At 41.4% G+C, this 19,219-nt stretch overlaps 1 protein-coding gene across 1 annotated transcript in view; it reads right to left on the bottom strand.

Annotated features, from left to right (window-relative positions):
• The window catches only part of IGF2BP2 (insulin like growth factor 2 mRNA binding protein 2), a 143,224-nt gene extending 136,363 nt beyond the window's left edge, over window positions 1-6,861 (bottom strand). The window contains exons 1-2 of the mRNA XM_081070874.1: window positions 6,595-6,861; window positions 4,979-5,039 (exon numbers count right to left, since the gene is read on the bottom strand). Of these exons, the coding sequence (XP_080927000.1) occupies window positions 4,979-5,039; window positions 6,595-6,772 (239 nt within the window). The 5' untranslated portion in view covers window positions 6,773-6,861. The remainder of the gene's footprint in view (window positions 1-4,978; window positions 5,040-6,594) is intronic.
• Between the last annotated feature and the right edge of the window lie 12,358 nt (window positions 6,862-19,219).

Genomic DNA, 19,219 nt, shown 5'->3' with positions numbered 1-19,219 from the left:
AATACTATGCTTCTTCTAATGAAATTGATTTCCTCAGAGTACTTGTGTTTTGCAAAATAACGTATCATTGCCTTCCACAATATAGAATTTCTAAATGAAAATACATATCCTTATTTTGAATTTTCTAACACTTAAAAAATGGCTTACAGAGCATTAAAACCTTCACAGTCACTTGGCTAACTGTATTAGTGAGAGGGGATAGACAAGCAAAAATGAAGGAGAGTAGATTTTGCATTGGATGGTCCTTCCAGCAGTACGTGCACTGATAAAGACACTACAGGTGCCTGTGCCCTGGCTTCCACAAGGTTAACCTTCTCCAAGAGTTCTACATCACTCAAAATAAATATCATTGCATTTGATTCCCTTTGCCACAAGGTTCAAACACCTAGTGATTTTCGTTTGCCTCTGGACTGAAATCCAGAGCAACTGTTGCTCAAGTAAAGATTTCCTCCTCTTCCCTCTTAATAGCATCTGTCTACTGTCACCCACAAAATACACAAGCGCACACACACCCAAGTACACACACCCCACTGAATCAGAGATGACACACTTAGCTCAAACAATATCTTCTAAGAACTCTGACCAATTGCTCATCTACTCTTGAAGATTTCATTAGCAGACTTGGAAGAGTGATTCAGCAGCAGACAGCAAACATAAAGTTGAAAAGTATCAAATATGTGTAACTACTTCCCGTAGAAATCTGATTTTCAGAGCTTTTCTGACTTTACATAAATGTGCCCAAGTTACTATGCTTTTATGCACATTTCATCATTTACATCCTCTGGTTTAAAAATTGGAGCAACCTCCATAAAATAAAAACATTTATTCAGAATAATAGTGAAATGTTAATTTTGATATGCAATTAATTATAAATCTTCTAATGTCCTTTTAAAAACTTCTTGGAAAATATATTGTACTTTAGATCATTATACATAACTGTTGTACAAATATTACTAATCTCTATATAAATAATAATCTCACATTAGGTCACATAATAAAAAACAAAACTGAGACCAACCCTTATTGGTCATCCTATACCCAGGCATAATTACAAGGAAATACCATTATTTTTAAAAATACAATTTGGTAAATGTATTATACACCATCAAATCACCTTTTGGAATTAACATTTAGGTGTTCAGCCATTTAACACTTTTATAAATTGCTACAATTTAAAATTGATATGAATTTGGAGAATTGGAAAATCAAGCAATATATAAAATCTCTTTTGATTTGTAGGTTTCAATGATTTCTAATATATAAATAGTGTAAAAATATCAAATGATCAGTCTTTTAAAAATATAAAGTAGAATTTCTATGCTGTCACCTGAATTATCAAGTAATTTTTTTGCTTTACTGCTTTTATTTTCATTCTAATACTTATCTCTTAAAGGTCATAAAAGTGTGTAATTCTCTATAACATTACCTAGAACCATATGAAAAAATTATTAGTGGCTTTTAAAATGGAAAAACTAAATGTCCCACTCAAAAGCCAAATCAAAAGTAACATGACAGTCTGATATAAATTTTATATTAACATATATTACACCCACACATGGAATCTATATAATTAAATTGAGGTATTATTCAACAAATTTATTATTCAACAAATTCTTCATATAGGAGGCTACCATATGATTTTAACCTAATAGTCTTTTTTGTTACTACAAAATTAAAAATTGATGCAGCAAAAGCCTTTGTTGCAGGGAGGGCTTGAGGTTGGGTGTTTTTTTGTGTGTGTTTTTTTCTTTTGGTATTTAATTCAACTACACACAATGTAGTACATACAAGCAAAACACAATTGAGATACTGTTTTCTTTAACATTCCTATAGGAGACCAAATTCATTTGCATTGGAGAGAACACAATTACTGATTTTTAAGTCATGAAAGACAAATTCATAGCTTTTTCCTACACTACCTCATAGTATTTACACCATCTCAGTAAAAGCATGTCTAGCATCACTTAGTTACTTCCTAGAAGTGGGCAGAAAGTGCATTTTTCAAAGTTTTGTTTCTCACAGAATCATTCAACTTGAGTTACAAAGCACATTCAGGTTAGCCCATGTCTTAGCTGCAGTATATGTGTGCATGTGTGTAGATAAAGTGTGTGTGTAAAACTAAATTTTCATCATCAAAAATGAAATTTCTATCAAGGAAATGTCCACAACTTTCAACAGAATTTGAAAGTCCTTACCAGTTTTTTCCTCTTTAAGAAAACTTTGATTCATATATACTACCAAGAAATGTGAATAGAGAAAAAAAGATGCAAAGATTTTTATTCAACAGCGCCTGCAACCTACTTAAGAGAAATAGATGGTTTGTACAGGGTTTACATTACAGTAATTTGCAGTTAATAAGAATTAAACACATGGTGAAAATAAACAAGTTTTCTACCTCTGAATGACCTGAGAAAATAATGGCATCTAGTCTGCCTACTATAATAGTACATATAAAATGATGCTAGAATGATATCTAACAAAGATGCAATTGGCAAGCAAATGGCATACCAATAATTTCATAACTTAAAAACATCTCCTCCCAAAGTATCATTAGCTTAAAAAAATCTATTGGAATGTAGACATTAAAATTGATTCTTGAGAACAGAAAGAAATCAGAACAATCTAAAGAAAACGAGCACTCAATTGTTGAATGATTTTTTTAAGGAAGCAAGCAATGAGTATGAATTGTTTTCTTCACATTTTCACTTCAACTGACACAAAAACCACATATAGAACTGACTCAACGCTGACAAATTTACTCCTAACTTGTTAATTTTCATGGAAATGCAACAAAAGAACACCAAAACAGTCACCATATAACATAAAAGCTTTGGTTTCAAATGTCACAGTACCCTGCTTTTTAAAAGTCACCACCGTGGTAATGCCCTGTACATGAGCACATAGAGCCAGCTGCTTCATCCCAGGAGTCTGAGCTCAGTACACAACACCAGTCACTAGCTTTCTCTCCTTTAGCCTGCAGTACAAGTAACTAATTTCTACATTTTTAAACTAATAAAGGAAAGGGGGGAAAAACACATTAAAACCATCCAATCAGAAATGATGTAACCCCCTACAGCAGCAGCTTATGCATACATTTGGTATGTCAGACATCTTCAGTGTAGTGAATCACACACAGCGCATTTTAATCTGCCTCCTAGGTATTTCATATCACCCACATGTTCAAAGAAATCCTGTACTAAACGGACTGTATAAGTCCTAAATTGCTCTTTATTTAATTAATAGTAAAAATCTGGGACATGCTTCAAATTCTGAACTCTTGTATGAACACCATAAAATAATTTCAATGGCACTCCAGCTAACAGCAAATAACCTCTGTATTTTGAAACAAAATGTCAAAAAGTAGTATATTTGTCAGAAATTTTAGGAGATGTTAATAACTTTAAACCAGTATTTCACTTGTCTTGCAACATTAAATAATTACTTTGCAATGTGAAATGAGGTGTCAACCCATCAAATTTTAAAAAGTAGTGATATTTACTAATCCTAACCCCAAAAGGACACAAAACATCAAGTTAGCCAACAGAATTAAGCATTTACAGAAACAGCACCCATCAAATATTTTGGGTGGTTCTTTCAAACCCTGTTCAATATATTCAAATTTTTAAGTGTTGTAAGATGAGTAATTTAAACTTACAATAAACACTTAATATAGCAGGAAGCTACAACTTGCATGTCTCCAGCAAAAAATAACTTTAAAGAAAAGTATACAAATTTAGAATACTTAATTGAAAAACCAATCAGTTACACATTACATCTTTTCCTAGAGATGGCTTAATATTACACATGAAACTGCAAATCATAACTTTTACCTCTTTTTTTAATAAGCATTAAGTAGTTTTCTGATAATACCACAGAATCATTTGCAAACAAAAGATATCCTGTTGCTTAAGATAAAACATATCTGCAAATGTGCACACAATTTTTTAAAACCACTTTAACAAAATATCTAAGTATTTATAAAATTAGGATAGTTCGTTTTAAAATCTATTCAATCCTGGCAAAAATCAAGTGGCTACACTATTGAGTATCAGATTGTAAAGGTGGTAAATCAAAGACTTCACTTACAGTCTCTCCAATTCAGCTACTTAATGACTAATGGTGAAGAAATGTATGTGAATGGGATATAAACTAAGTTACCACACATAAGAGAAAAAAAAATCTAGAAGGAGTAATAAAGGGCCCAAATTTAAAGTCCACAATAAACTTCAAACAAAGCTGTTCTCCCTTCGTTTCTCTCCTCATACAGATATTTCTCATGTAAGCAAATCACTGGAGCAATCCAACCTCCACAAATCTTTTTACTCATTCTTTAACAACAATGCACTTAAATATAACTATAGATTTCACAGTGATATCTGGTTAGCCTGAAACATATCTTAAAAGCAACAGCAACAAAACTCTCAGAAGTAATAATCGGTAGTCTCAGTGACTACAAAAGTCTGGCTTTTAACTGGCATCCAATCCAAACAACCCAGTCCTTTAGAGTGCTATGCAAAATATCGACCCATTACTGCATTATTTTATTATTCAACATTAAGCTATCTGAAAAAGAAAACTAATTAATCGGGAGGTTTAGTTAAGCAATTTGGCTGACAGTAAATATTTACTCTTAACATCTCACAGGAAGTCTTGACAAGAATTTGTTGCCATTGTGCTGGGGGTAGGGGTGGGAGGAAAGTTTTGATAAACAAGTTGAACAGTCTCAGCGAATTTAACACAGCTAATGTTCGACACCCCCTACCCCCAAAAAGGCACCAGATATTTTCCAAGACTAGTAAACACCTTATATAATGAAAGTAAAAACTGTAACTTTCTAAACTATGTTATCTCCAACAACAAAACAAACGAAAGCCTTTTTTAAAATTACAAAAGCACATTTTAAAAAAAATGAGCGTTTTTTTTCTTTTTTACTTATACGTAAGCCCGACCACAAAATAACTAAGCAAAATATATTTACCTGAGCTTTTTAGAGACTGAGTAATCAACTTCCATGATTTTCCCATGCAATTCCACTTTACCTTTAAAACAGAAATTAAAGCACTCAGAACCTTCCTTGTAGGGAACCACCGGGGGTCTAGGACGAGCACGTACAGAACTCCACGCTCGGGCTCCGCCTTCGGGCGCCCTCAAGGGGTCTCCTATCGCGCTCCAGCTAGGCACACTTGGTTCCCAGTGGGAAAAAAGATGGGCGCCCGGAGTCTCCGGACGAGGTGGGAAGGGTGCGAGCCCGGAGCCGACCCCAGGTATAGCTGTGGGTGGCATTACCGGAAAAACAAATTTAATAAAGAGCGGCGCCAATTTGAAAGGATGAGCTCATTTGAAACTCAAGCTGCAGGACTGGCACGGCCCCGTTTCTCTCGGCCCCCACTTCTCCATTCCGCTAACCCAGGTCCCGAAGACTCCAGTGCAATCCCCTCCCTGCCCTCTCCTTCTGGTGGCCCCCCAGAAGACGCGCAAAAGCCCTCTGGGGTCCGCTGCTGCGAGAGCCCAGTCCCTGCCGGCTGCTGGGTGTCACCTTGGCCTCGCCGCCGCCCCGCCCCCACCCCGCGCGCTAGTGGGGAAGGGGCTCCCGCCCGGCCTGGGTTCGGGGGGCGCGGGCTGAGGGTCTGGGGGCCAGCGCAGCTCCGGGCGGTGCGTGTGCGAGAGGGAGAGTTGGTGAGTGCGCGCGCGCGCGCGAGTGTGTGTGTCGCTCTCGGTCTCCCGTCTGGGCTCCAGCGCGCTCGCGGGCCCCCCGGTCTCCTCTTTCCCGGTTCTCAGCCCGGGCCCCCACCGAGTTGAGACAGGGCACCTCGTAAAAAGGTGCTTCTGGCCGAGCGGGAGGCGGGGGGACAGGCGGCGGAAAGCCCCCAGCCCCGAGTTCTTCTTAATAAAATCGGACAAAAAATTCAGAGAAAAATAGGAGCGCTTGAGAGACGAGCGAGAGGGGACTGAGGTTCGAGGAGGGCCGAGAAAGACGTGCCGTCGTGCATGGGGCAGGGTTCGGGGGAGCCTGGAAACCTCGGAGGGGGTCATCAGGGTGGCGCCAAGGGGGTGCCGAAAGTGGGGGACCGCGGGGCTCGGTGGGGAGGGGGCTCGAAAGGAGAGTGCGGCTCCGGGGACGCCCGAGAGCGAGAGGTCCTGGGCACGAGGCACGCGAAGGGGTAAGGTCCGGTCGAGAAAGACATGCAGGATCTCAGGGGTCCCTGGCAAAGGGGGTGACAGGAAGGTCAGGGAAGAGGGGGCACCGGGGTTCTCTAAGGATGGGGGTGGGGAACTCTGGAAACCATCTCCGGGAGTCAGGGGAACGAGGGTGCTCCCAGAAAGCGAGCTGGCCTCGGGGACCCTCGGGGCGGCACAGGGGCCCCAGGGCTGCGGCTCGGAGGGCAAGGGGTGAGTCCGGAGGTGTGGGGGGAGGGGAGCGCGCCGTCCCAGGAGCGGGCGGGCGGTCCGAGTCGAGGGTCTGGTGCGTGGAAGTGAGCGTGCGAGCGCGTGAGCCCCCGCCGGGCGCCGCCCGCGGGGCTCGGCCTCCCTCCCGGCGCCGTCCGAGCCGGAGAAGGGAGAGGCGGGGGGAGGGGGACGGCTTCGAGTGCTCACCCGAGAGGGTCTCGATGGCGCGGATGGCCCAGTTCTGGTCGGGGTAGTCCACGAAGGCGTAGCCGGACTTGAGCAGGACCTGTCCGGCCAGGGGCAGCTTCCTGTCCCCGAAGAGCTGCCGGAGGTCGTCGGCAGTGACGGCGGGGCTCAGGTTCCCGATGTAAAGCTTGTTCATCATCCGTCTCTTCCCCGAGAGCCCGCGGCTCCCCCGGCCCGGTACCCGGCGCTCCTCGCCTCCTCCGCTGCCCTCGTCTCTCCTCCTCCTCCTCCTCCGCCCCCCCTCTCCGCTCTCCGCCCGCCCGCCACCCACCCCCACCCTCACCCTCAGCCTGGCTCCCCCCACCGCGGCCGCCCGGCCCGCCCGGGGGCAGAGGCAGAGGCGGAGGCGGGGACTCAGCGCGGCTGCCTCCTCGGGGCAGAGTCCCGGGCCGGGCGGCGGCGCGCGGACAAAGCGCTCTCTCTGCCTCCCTCTCTCCCTCTCAAGGCGGTGGCGGGAGGAGGAGCAGCGGCGGGCGGCGGCAGCGCACCCCGCGTGTGTCTGTGTGAGAGTTTGTACGGGCGTGTGCGCAGCCGAGAGTGAGCGAGCGAGCGCCCCCTCCCCGCCCCGCGCCGCTGCGCCCCTCGCCTGGCGCCCCCGGCGCTCCGAGCGCTCCGCGCGCCTCCCCGGGCTTCTGCCGGGCGCTCGGCGGGCGGAAGCTAGTCGCGGCCCGGGGCTGGGACTCCCGGGCGCCAGAACCCGGGCCGGCGGGGCGCAGAGAGGCCGGGCGAGCGGCGGGGCGGAGAAGGTGCGCCCCGGGCGCGGGTGCTGGTGCGCGAGGGGGCGCGGGGGAGCGGCTGGGAGCCGCAGGCGTGGGAGGGGACGGGCTGTGGGAGAGCGTGGAGAGGGGTGTGCGCAAGGTGGACCGGATGTGAGCGCGCGGCTGCCGGGGCGCGCGGGAAGGTGTGTCTCGGAGGTGAGGAGCGAGGGCGGGCTGGGAGACAACAACTTTCTCGCGGCGAGTTAGTCGAGTCTGGCGCTCTGCGCGTTCCCGGGCCGAGCGCTTGCTGCGCGCCCCTCTCCGTGCTCCGCTGTCCCGGGCGGCGCGCGTGGTCGGGGATCGCGGGCTGAGCCGGGACGCTGGGGGCCTTCACGGACTGTGCACCCCCGGGAAGTTGCTCCGACCCGTGTGGGGAGACGGAAGGCCAGAGCAGAGTCACATCCCCTCCGCCTGCACCCGGTGCGTCCGGAACCCCGCGGTGGGCGGCAGCCTGACGCTGGCAGCTGCTCTCTATTCTGGGAAGTGCCGAGGGCTTCCCGAGCGGCCGCTGCGAAGCCAGGTGGCGGGTAGCGAGGCGAGCGGGGAGGGGGCAGGGGCTGTGGCAGGGAGGACGGACGCTCGCTGCAACGCGGCGAGGCCGGGTTCAGTCCCGGAGCCAGGGCGATGGGAGGCTAAGGGGGCTGGAGCAGAGGCGCTCAGGCTGTGCAGGAGTTTCCCGAGCATTGGGAAGGGCCGGGAAAGGAAAGAGGTCCTTGCGAGCGGAGGAAACAACGTGACCGACGAAAGAGGCAGGGTTGGGATGACAGCAGCCCAAGCCGAGGGGCTAGGGAAGGAACCAGACAGGCTAGAAACCGGTTGCGAGCTCTGGTGGTTAGAGCCTGGTCCCAGCCAGGAAATGAAATTCTACAGGAGAGGGCGGGGGTGGATAGGGGGGAGGCAAGATTCAGAGATGAAGGAGTAGACGATTCCATGATCTGGATTTCATGGGGGCCTTAGAAGAGATGATGGCTTAATCCAGAGAAATGTGGATTAGAAATTTGGGGGGGGGGGCGGGCTTTGAGGGTCTCTTGGTGGAGAAACCATAAATGTAGGGATGGAACAGGTTCGGTTCTCCTGGCTGGGTTGTATAGCACTGCCTTTCCCAAGCTTTCCTATTGATGAAGGGGGTGGAGAGAGCACGGTTGTTTAAAAAAAAAAATCCACGTTCCCCAGCTCCTTCCTTTGAATACGGACCCTGTGCGCCTGGATTTTATACTTTCTACCAGTATCCCCAGGTCGTTCATGTCCGGGAAAACACTGGCAGGTGGAAGGCCTATCTGCTTCGGACTCAGGCCTTCCTCCTTTCGGCCCACAGCTGTGTAGCCGGGAATGCTCCATATCTCTGAGCCTAAGTTTCTTCATGTATTAAAAGAGAGGACAAAACAACCGACCGTTGGCAGGGCTGTTGTGAGGGCGGCATGAAAGATCACCGAGTAGTGTGTTGAGACACAGCTGACATACACTTAGTGCTTGTTTCTTTTCTTTCCCTCAGAAATTCAAGAGCTTTAAAACACTTTCTTTTGGTGAAGATCTACTTAAATAATTATTTACCTACATGGGAAAATATAATGTATTCTCACCTAGATATTTGCAGTTGTTTGAATTCTGGCTTTGGTCTCAAATATTCACATACTTCCTTTCTCTAGAAAAGGAAATGGATTTAACTGCTCCTGGAGTTGGGAATGGACTTTGCCATTAATCCCCAAACTAATAGATGAACTACCGTGTTTCCCTGAAAATAAGACCGGGTCTTATATTAATTTTTGCTCTGAAAGACGCATTAGCGCTTATGTTCAGGGATGTCATCCTGAAAAATCATGCTAGGGCTTATTTTCCGGTTAGGTCTTAATTTCCGGGAAACCCGGTAGGTAGGGATGCTTCCCTAATAAAATGTAGTGGAGAATCACAAATGTTTGCATAAATTTCAGCAGACTGTGAGGTAACTATTGTCAGATAATTTACACTGTAACAAAATGCCCTAATTGATATGGTCACTTTCATATTATAGGACAGCATGTGTGCTTATTTTATTTCCACTAATTCAGAGTTACACGTTCTAAAAGAGAAACAAGAGAGTGGCAGGGATAATTGGTCTCATTCATCTCTGAAAGGGTAGTAAAACTTTTTTCATTGTAGAATGTTTTCAGACATGTCAATTCGAAACCACAAACATTTTAGCATGGATTCTCTGGTGGGCAGCAAGCATGTAAGGCTTCTTGGCAGATGTGGCTTCTGATGAACTCTTCTACCCTGTTTCACCAGGTCACTTTCAAAGTGTTTTCTGAGCGATAATTGCTCTTTGCTGTAATTTGTGTCTTTTGACCTGCTGGTGATTTGTAAATGGTGGTGCTGCAAGAGGGTTTGAATGGTAAGGTTGATAGAGAACACATTTCTACTCCATCTCTGATGTGTGGCACCCATAGTTCCTTCTCTTAGAATGCAGAGTTGCCTTTTCTCATGATAGAGAAGAGGGTAGGGGGCAGCAAGGGGACAGCCTCCAAATACAAAACCAGAAATCCAAAGGTCATTGCCCTGCCTGACAAAACTTTATTTTCTACATGTTTTCTCCTGAGTTCCCCTAATTCATCCCCCACATTTCAGAGATGAAATGGAGTTTGGTCTGAACTGAATGTAAGCCTAATAAGCCAAGTTCTTGTGAATGTTTAACTGAAGTCAGATTTTGAAGAAAATCTTATAGTAGGCATATTAATTTTTAAAGCATGTATTAACCTTTTCCTCAAGAGTTTCAAAGACAGTACAGATCCTCACGGTTTCTCAATGATTCTTTTGGGCTGGATGGTGGTAAGGTAGCTGGCGAAAGATTTCTTAGTGTAGCTGGGGAAAGACTCCTACCTACTTTGCATGTAGGAAAACAGGCCTAAGAAAGTAGAAGAATTTCTTCATGGTCATACAGAGGGCTTGAAACATGACTAGCAAACACATTTTAGCCTCACAAAGAACCTGTGAAATATTAAGGTTTCATCTTGGACTTTATGACCAAAATACACATATTTCTGTCCATGGATAGAGCACCTTCTCATAGCATCACTATGAGTGGTGACCTTAACCTTTTGAACCTGCAAAACAACTGTGAAAATGTTTTTGTTCAGCTAATGATGGTCATCAGTATGGCCAATGTTACCATACCAATCAGTATGGTAATGTAAGGAGTTGGGAGGGGAAATTAAACCTATTTGCCGGAAGATTGAAGGAAAAACAGTATTTGGTGGCATCAGCACCTGTCTACTCTGGTAGATAGGGAATGGTAGGGTAACCTCCTTTAGACACCTTTTCTTGAGTTGGCAGAAGAGAAAATGGCTGACCTTAGGTAATTCACCTCCCTTAGCCTTCAGAGTCCTCATTTGTAAAATATCCCAACCTACTTCTTCACCGTAAACTCTGGCTCCCTTACTTTTCATATTTTCCAAATTCTGGGCCACCTCGGAGCTCTGGCCCTTTGCACATACTGTTCCATTTCCCTGGAATGCATTTCTTCCCCCCGAGAAACTCCAGCCTCCTCCTCTGACTTGACCACAGGATACAGACTGCACTTCATTTACTCAGATAAAAAATATCTTTCTGATGGTAATAGTTGCATGACTTTGTGAATATATTAAAAAACACTGAAGTGTACATTTTAAATGGGTGAATTTTATGGTATGTGAATTAAATGTCAAGTTTTAAAAATTGTATGAGGAAAAAAGTCTTCTCTTCCCTACTGTATGGTGAATTTCTGGAGAAATGAGAGCTTGTATTTTTCATCCTTTGGCCATTATCAAACCTGGCATATAATAGGGACTCAAGTAACACTTGTTGATGAAACAATGACCATCTGAGGTTTTCTGTAAGGATTAAGTGAAGGTGTTTATGATGGTATGTATCTTGTGTCATGCTTGATAGGTAGCAGGAGAAAATGTTCACTTTTCTCCCCTTGTTAAATTCATTCATTTATTCACAGCATTACATGATGTTAGACACTGAGGATACAGAAATGGATGAACAGTGCCCTGCTCTCAAGGAGTTTATGATCAGTGGGGAAGGCAGATGAGTAAACAGATTATAGTTAGCATTAGAAGTGTCACAATAGACTTTGTGAGCATAGAGGAGAGACTGTCTCATTTGGCCTGTGGTCGGTAAGGGGATCATTATGGAAGAAGTGACGTTGGAAATTGGTTTTGAAGGATAAGTCAGGGTTTGCTAGGATAAGAGGAATGGCAGAGGAAATGCATCCTAGACAGAAGGAAGAACATATGCAAAAGCACAGAGACATAAGAAAGCATGTGCTCCACACCTAAAATCAAATCCAAATGTGGACTCAGAAGTAAGTTTAAGAGAAAGAGTACTGAGAAAACAATGCAAAAAAAAAAAGTTTTTGAGAATTGAAGACATGGATCTCCACATTGAGAACAAAAGATCCAGAGCAAAAGTACATCGTGGTGAAATTTAGAACTCAATCAAATTATAAAGGCATCTGGGAGAAAATAGGTCACATAAAAAAGATTTTTAATATTGTTATAGCTGTGTATGGCGTCGGGTACTAGATTTATTGGGTGATCACTTCATAAGCTATATAAATGTCTAATCACTAATGCACATCTGAAAATATAATTATGTATGTCAACTACAGTTGAAAATTTTTAATTTTTTTAAGGATTTGGAAAAAAAGAATGGGAATGTATTTTTCTAAAACATAAAGGAACCTAGGAGGCAGTAGAACACTCCCTTCAAAACTGAATGGAAATTATTTTCAACCTAGAATTCTAAACCTGGTTAGACCATCAATTAAAAAGACATGAAGGTTTCAAGCATGTTCCATTTGGGGGAAGCTACTAGAGGTTAAATGCCAGCAAAACTGTGGAAGAGAAAGACATGGGATTTGAGAAATATGGAATCCAACCCAGGAGACTGAATAGAAGATCCAGAATGCCAGCGATGCAGCCATCCAGAGAGCAACCAGCACAGAAAGGGGCAAGAAGATGGAAGCCTTTGACACAGTGAGATCTTCAAGGAACAAAAAAATGGAACTCACGTATAAATGTAATTATTTCTGATATGATGGCAAGCATATTGGAGCATTTGGAAAAAATTAATCACAGCTATATGAAAAACTAGGCAAATGGGAAAACAAGGAAATCATTAACTAGGAAAAACACATGGTCATACGGGAAAGGAGCAATGGTCATAGGCTCAACAGTGAAAATATTTGTACAGTCATAATGTAAACACTGATGTATTATCCAAACCACATAAAGAGAACTTACAAATTAATCATAAAAGACAACCATTAGAAAAATGGGAAATAATATGAATGGGCTAATTCACAGAACATGCAACTCAAAGCTTAACAAGCTTAACTCATGAGTAATTGGAGAAATTACAATCATTCACAAATAGACAAAAATTTTAAACTTCTGATGATATAAGGTACTGGCAAAGGTGTGGAGCATTAGAAACAGCCATCCACTATTGGCAAGAATGTACATTGGTGCAATTACTCTGAGGAACAATTTGTCATTATCTAGTAAAAATGATATAGGCCTCAGCACTCCCTGTCAATCATTCTCCCTTCTCCTAGATGGCCATCTCATCTCTCTTCACACCTTCCTATTGCTCTTCATCCACTCTAGGTGTCAGCTGATAACCTTGCTTTCTGTTGCACTGAGAAAATAGCAATCAGAAGAGCACTTCAACAAATTCCAGCTATACCGGCTCACATATCTACATCAGTGCCCAGAGATTCTGCCTTCTCTCCTGTTACTATGGATGCCTATGCATGATCCAGAAAAGGAGAAAACTGATGACTTCAGAGAAAATGAAGAAACATGCACATTCTTTGACCTGGTAGTTTCTCCAAGGAAACATGTACAAGTTTCATTGTAGCACAAGGATAGGGAAAAATGGAACCTAAATGTCCATCAACAAGAAAATGGATAAAAAATAAGATTTTGAGATAGTCATAAATTTAATATACATCAGGTTAAAGAGTATGCACATTGATTCATTTTATCTGGACTCATTAGTTTTTCCCTTATGGATGAAATAAATGAAATAGGTTACATGTATCAATGTTAAAAACTAAAACATGCTGAATGAAAAGTTATATTAATAGAAGGATGTGTTAACGGTACCATTTATATAAAGTTTGAAAACAATTTTATTGCTGATATGGACTCATTTGTATGGTATAAATGTATAAAAACATGCATGGGAATGACAAACTTCAAATTTGAGATAATTACTTCTGGGAAAGCTCCACATTTCAGATAATTATACCTCTGGGAGGGAAGAAAAGGGAATAGGAATTGGAGAGTCACACATGGAATTTCCATTTTAATTTTTTTGTTTATAAAGCTGGGTGGTAGGTAAAAGGTGTTAGTTATCTTTTTTTTCTTACCTCTTCAGTAACAACATTTTTCTTTATCTGGCAGGAGATGATTCTCAAACCAGATTAAGCATCATAATTACCACAAGAACTTTAAAAGTACAGACTTCCCAAGACTCACCACTAGGACTCCTGAACCCAAATTTTCAGAGCTGGGGCCCAGGAATCTGCATTTTTTTTAAACTAAGGTTTTGGGTTTTTTTAGTTTATACATATGTACTTATATATATATATAAATTTATATATACATAATATATATTTTATGTACAATGTTAGAGTTACAAAAAGACTGCAGTAGTACAAAGAAGTCCTTTATGACATTCGCCCAGATTCTCCAAATGTTAACATTTTACTGCATTTTTTTATCCCTTTCTCTGTTTCTTTGAACAGTTTGAGAGTAAACTGAAAATAGGATGTCCCTTTATGCCTAAGCACTTACGTTTATATCTACTAAAAAGTCAAACAAACAAAAACAGTCTTTATACAACCCCAGCATAATAAAACTAGGAAATAAACATTAATACTGTTATCTAAACTACAAACCATATTCAGTATTCAGATTTCACCAGTTGTGTCAACAGGGTTTGTTACAGCAAAAGGAAATTCCAAATCAGTTGTTGCATTTGGTTGTGTTGTCTCTTTACTCTCCTTTAATCTGGACAGCACCCCAGTCCAGCTTTGTTTTTCATAACATTGACATTGTTGATAAAAAAAAAAAAATAGGCTACTTATTTGTTAGAATACCCCTCAGTTTGGGTTTGTCTGATATTTCCTCACGATTAGATTTAAGTTACAGATTTTCTTGCAGGAATACCACAAAGTGAAATTGCATTGTATCAGGAGGCATGCGATGCTGATTTGTCTCATTATTAACTGGTGATATTAATTTTGCTCACTTGCTGAAGGTGGTATGTGCCTGATTTCTCTATTATAAAGTTACTAAGTATCTCTTCGAGAGATACTTTGATGTTATGTAAACACTCTGTTACTCCTGAAAATTTCAATTATTAGTGTTAGTATCTATTGTTGATTTTTGCCTAGATTAATTATTTTTATTATGGTTGCCAAATGTTGGTTCTAATTTCGTCATTCCTTTTATATTGATTAGTTAGCTTTCTACTGTAAGGAAGAGATTTCTCTTCTCCTCCATTTATTATATCATTGTGGATTAACAGATTCTCATTCAAAGTGTTATAAACTTTTACAAATATTAAGAGCTAGGAAATGGATTGTGTATATAAATACACACACATGCAGATCTATACCTGTCTATATTTACCTGTAACTATATTAAAAATTACAGGTACACACTGACACCTCTAATTTCAATGAAATACTGCAGGGTTCGTTTTTCTCCTCTTCACTTTTCATATTTGTAGCTTTCCTTCAACAGTGAGAAACCTGGCTCCCATTATCCACGATGTATTGACTTATTTGCTCAATCCTAGAATACAAAGAATTGTTAACCCGTGCTTCTGAAAAAAAAAAAGGTATTAACTAGGCTTCAGACTATTATCTAATATTAGTTTAGAGTTGTGTGTTTAGCCCGAGGGCATATGGTCCAAATACAGTGTTCAAAAGTTACTTGAGTTTTATTTCCTCTTTCTGTAATGGTTATCTTATTCATTTGAAATTTTGTTGGCTCATGTGTTTGTTTTTTACATTTTAGTTTTCCCCTCCATCTTTGTTGATTTTATTTATTTTTCTCGTTTTGTTGTTGTTGTTGAGTATGTAAAACATTAACATGATTCCAAAACACGGAAGATATAATCAGATGATTTCCATCCCCTCCCCATTCCTGTGATTCTATCCGGTTCATTCCCAACCAACCCCTGAGGGTAACCAATCTGATTAGTTTCTAGTTCGTCTTGTGTTTCTTTTTGTACAAATGAATATATACATGTAGATTTTCTTATTTCCCCTTTTCCTAAAAAAAAGAGCATACTGTAGATACTCTTTTGCATTTTTATTTCTTTGGTTAACAATATATCCTAGAAATCACTCCAAAGATCATAAAGATCTTTCTCATTCTTTTTTTAACAACCGCATAGAACTCATATGTCATATATACTAGGGATGCCAAAAAAAAGTATACATATGACTTGTGTTCATCTTTTGTTAATATATATTGAGTATTACAATTTTAATACAGTTTTCCTTTCTTAAAATGTGTATACATTTTTTTGGCACTCTATATGCGCATGTCAATGGCTTTCAATATTTTCTAATTTTACAAACAGTGATGCTATGAATAACCTTTATGTACGTATTTTTGTATTATTGGAGGTTTATCTTCAGGGTGAATTCTTAGTGGGATTCCTAGGTCAAAAGATTATGCATGCACATGTGTGTGTTTTAAATATATATTGTGAAATTCTCTTCCATAACGATTGTACCAATTTGCATTCCTACCAGCAATGTATAAGAGTGTCTGTTCCCCTAGCCTGCCAACAGGTGTGTGATCATATTTTTTAATTTTTGCCAATCTGACAAGTGAGAAATGGTATCTCAGTGTAGTTTTAATTTGTAATTCTCTTATTATGAGTGAGAAGGAACTTTTTTTCATGTTTAAGGATCATATTTATTTCCTTTTTTGGTACATTTACTGTTCATGTTTTCTGTTCATTCTTCTGTTCAATTTTAATCTATTTTTCTCAATTTTTATGAGTTAATTAAATATTAGGGATATATCTGTGATATACATTGCAAATATTTTCTCCCAGGTTTTAATTGTCTTTTGACTTTGTTTATGGCATTTTTTCCCCATGCAAAATTTTTTCTTTTATGTAGTCAAGTTTATCAATCTTTCATCCTGTTTGATTTTGAGTTGTAGTTAGAAAGTTTTCCTCTACACCCAGGTAAAAGAGAAATTCACTCATTTTTTAAAACAGGATTTGTGTGGTTTTGTTTTTATATATAGATTCTTGATCCATTTGGAATTTATTCTTGAGTGTGACATGAGGTGTAAATCCAATTTTATCTTTTTTTCCCAAATAGCAAACTAGTTCTTTGAGTAGTATTTGTTTAAAAATCCTTTTAGCCCAGGAATTTTGAGATGCCACCTTTATCACATAACCAAAGTTTCGTATGAACTTGGTTCTATTTCTGGATTTTCTTTTCTCCTGGTCTATCTATTCATGTGCCTATATCTCACTGTTTAATTATAAAGGCTTTATAGTATGTTTTAAGGTATGCCTAGTCTCTCTTGTAACTTTCTTTTATTTTTTAGTGTTTTACTGCCTATTCTTTCATGTTTGTTTTTCCATATGAAATTTAGTATCAGTTTGTCAAGCTCCATAAAAAGTTGTTGGTATTTTATTGAGACCACATTACATTATAAATTAATTTAGGGATAACAGACATCTTTATGATGTTGAATCATCCTAGGTAAGAACAAAGGCTCTTTCCATTCACCAATCTCATGTAGCAAAAAGAGGGAGCGGTGGAAAAGCCAAATGTCATTGACCTCAATGGAAAGTCAATAGATCATGGCTAAAATTGATAAATCCAGGAATGGTGTAAGCAAATTAGTTAGAAATACATAGGTAAAAACCAAGGGAGAGAGCTACAAGAATGAGAGAGCTATTTTTTTTTTTCCTGAGGCTTTTAGTACATGTGTCAGTCAGGATCCTGGTAGGAAACAGATTGCACACTCAATCAGAGTGATAGAGACTAATAGAAATACGATTGAGAAGTGTGAGTAGGGTTAAAGAACATAAACAAGGATGGGTGCCACTGGCAGCAACAGGGAGCCATTACCACTGCGTGGCCTAAAGAGTGATGGGGGGGCAATTTAAAGGAACCAAGACAGCTATAGGAGAGGACTGCCCGATAGAAAACTTGGACTTGGGTAAAACACAGCCCCTGCTCACTGCAGCACATGCTGAGAGCTGAGGGAATAAATATCTCATTCTGCTCCCACTCCTGCCAATGCCCCCTAATGGCTGAACCAAAGCAGGAGGCAGAAGGCAAGGGAACCCACTGGTGCCATTTGTAATGGGCAGCCTCCAGCACACAGTGGGACAGGGAAAGGTAGAGAGGTGGATTTGGAGGGACACATGGAAGCTATCCAAGCAGTACTAGAATGCATTTAAGTATGTACATGTACAGCATATAACAAAACAAAATAACAATTCAAAAAACTCCAGTCAATGAACCTATGGTCTAAGAGAACATGGGTCAAATAATTAGAGTAAAGGTTGAAAATTGATAAATGCCTGAAGAGAGATTGGGGATATTCCCAGTGAGGGAATCCTGGCAGATTCTCTGGAGGGGGACACAAACATTCCTTGTAAAACAGTCATGTCAGGAGGAACACCAGGAGCCTCTTGTTTTATTATACAATTAAATGTCCATTATTGATACAGTGGCCTCTCAAACTCAGCATGTAAGTAAACAAGTCCTTACACACACACACACACACACACACACACACACACAAGCCATGGGAGTTAGTCTTCAGTCCATGGTTTCTAATTTATACTACATTTGGATTCCTTGATTTCTGCCCTTTCTCTATGTTCTTTGCCTCATCAAATTGTACACCACTCCAGAGACAGGAAAGTATTGTGGAAAGTTCTGTACTGCAATCTGTAGACCTAGAATTAAACCCCCTAACTTTCACCTACTGGCTCTGTGACCTTGATAAAGTTACTGAGCCTCTCTGAGCTTCAATTTCATTTTGTGAAAGGAGAATAATACCTCATGAAATTGCTGTAAGCGTTAAAGATGCTATACGTCAAGTACCTGGCACAAGGCCTATCACTCAGTAGGTGGCAGGCGAGGATATTACCGCCCTATTACAGACTACTGGGCTTTCCCTTGTCCTGCCAAGGTTCTTTTTTTTTTTTTTAAATTTATTGGGGTAACAATTGTTAGTAAAATTACATAGATTTCAGGTGTACAATTCTGTATTACATCATCTATAAATCCCACTGTGTGTTCACCACCCAGAGTCAGTTCTCCTTCCATCACCATATAATTGATCCCCCTTACCCTGATCTCCCCCCCCACCCAAGGTTCTTGACTTGGAGCACTTTACAATGGGAGTTGCCCTCCACACACCTACTTGAAACAGAAAAAATTTTTGTACGAAGTTGGAAAGGACCTGAGCAGTAATCTGGTCCATCTTCCCTGCAGACGCAGGAGATTCTGCCACAGGCTTTGTGACAGGTGGTCACCCCAGCTCCGCCCATACCGATGGAGAGCTCCCCACCTCCTGAAGCTGCCTGTTCTCAGAGGACTGGTTGATTGGAAGAAAGCTTTTCCTTGAACTGAGCTGGAGTCAGGTTCCCCACTAATTAAGACGAAAACATTTAGAGCTCAAACAAATCTTTAAGGTCTTCAAGCTCCCCAGCTTATTTTATGAATGAGGAATCTGAGGCTCAGAGAGGACGGTGAGGCACTGTTCTTCGTGGTAACGCTTTGTGGAGCTTCCCAGAACAGT

This window comes from Rhinolophus hipposideros (genome assembly GCF_964194185.1).
Source record: "Rhinolophus hipposideros genome assembly, chromosome: 2".
In the NCBI taxonomy this organism is placed as follows: domain Eukaryota; kingdom Metazoa; phylum Chordata; class Mammalia; order Chiroptera; family Rhinolophidae; genus Rhinolophus; species Rhinolophus hipposideros.
The sequence above is the reverse complement of the archived record's forward strand: the minus strand, read 5'-3'. Positions and strand labels throughout refer to the sequence as shown.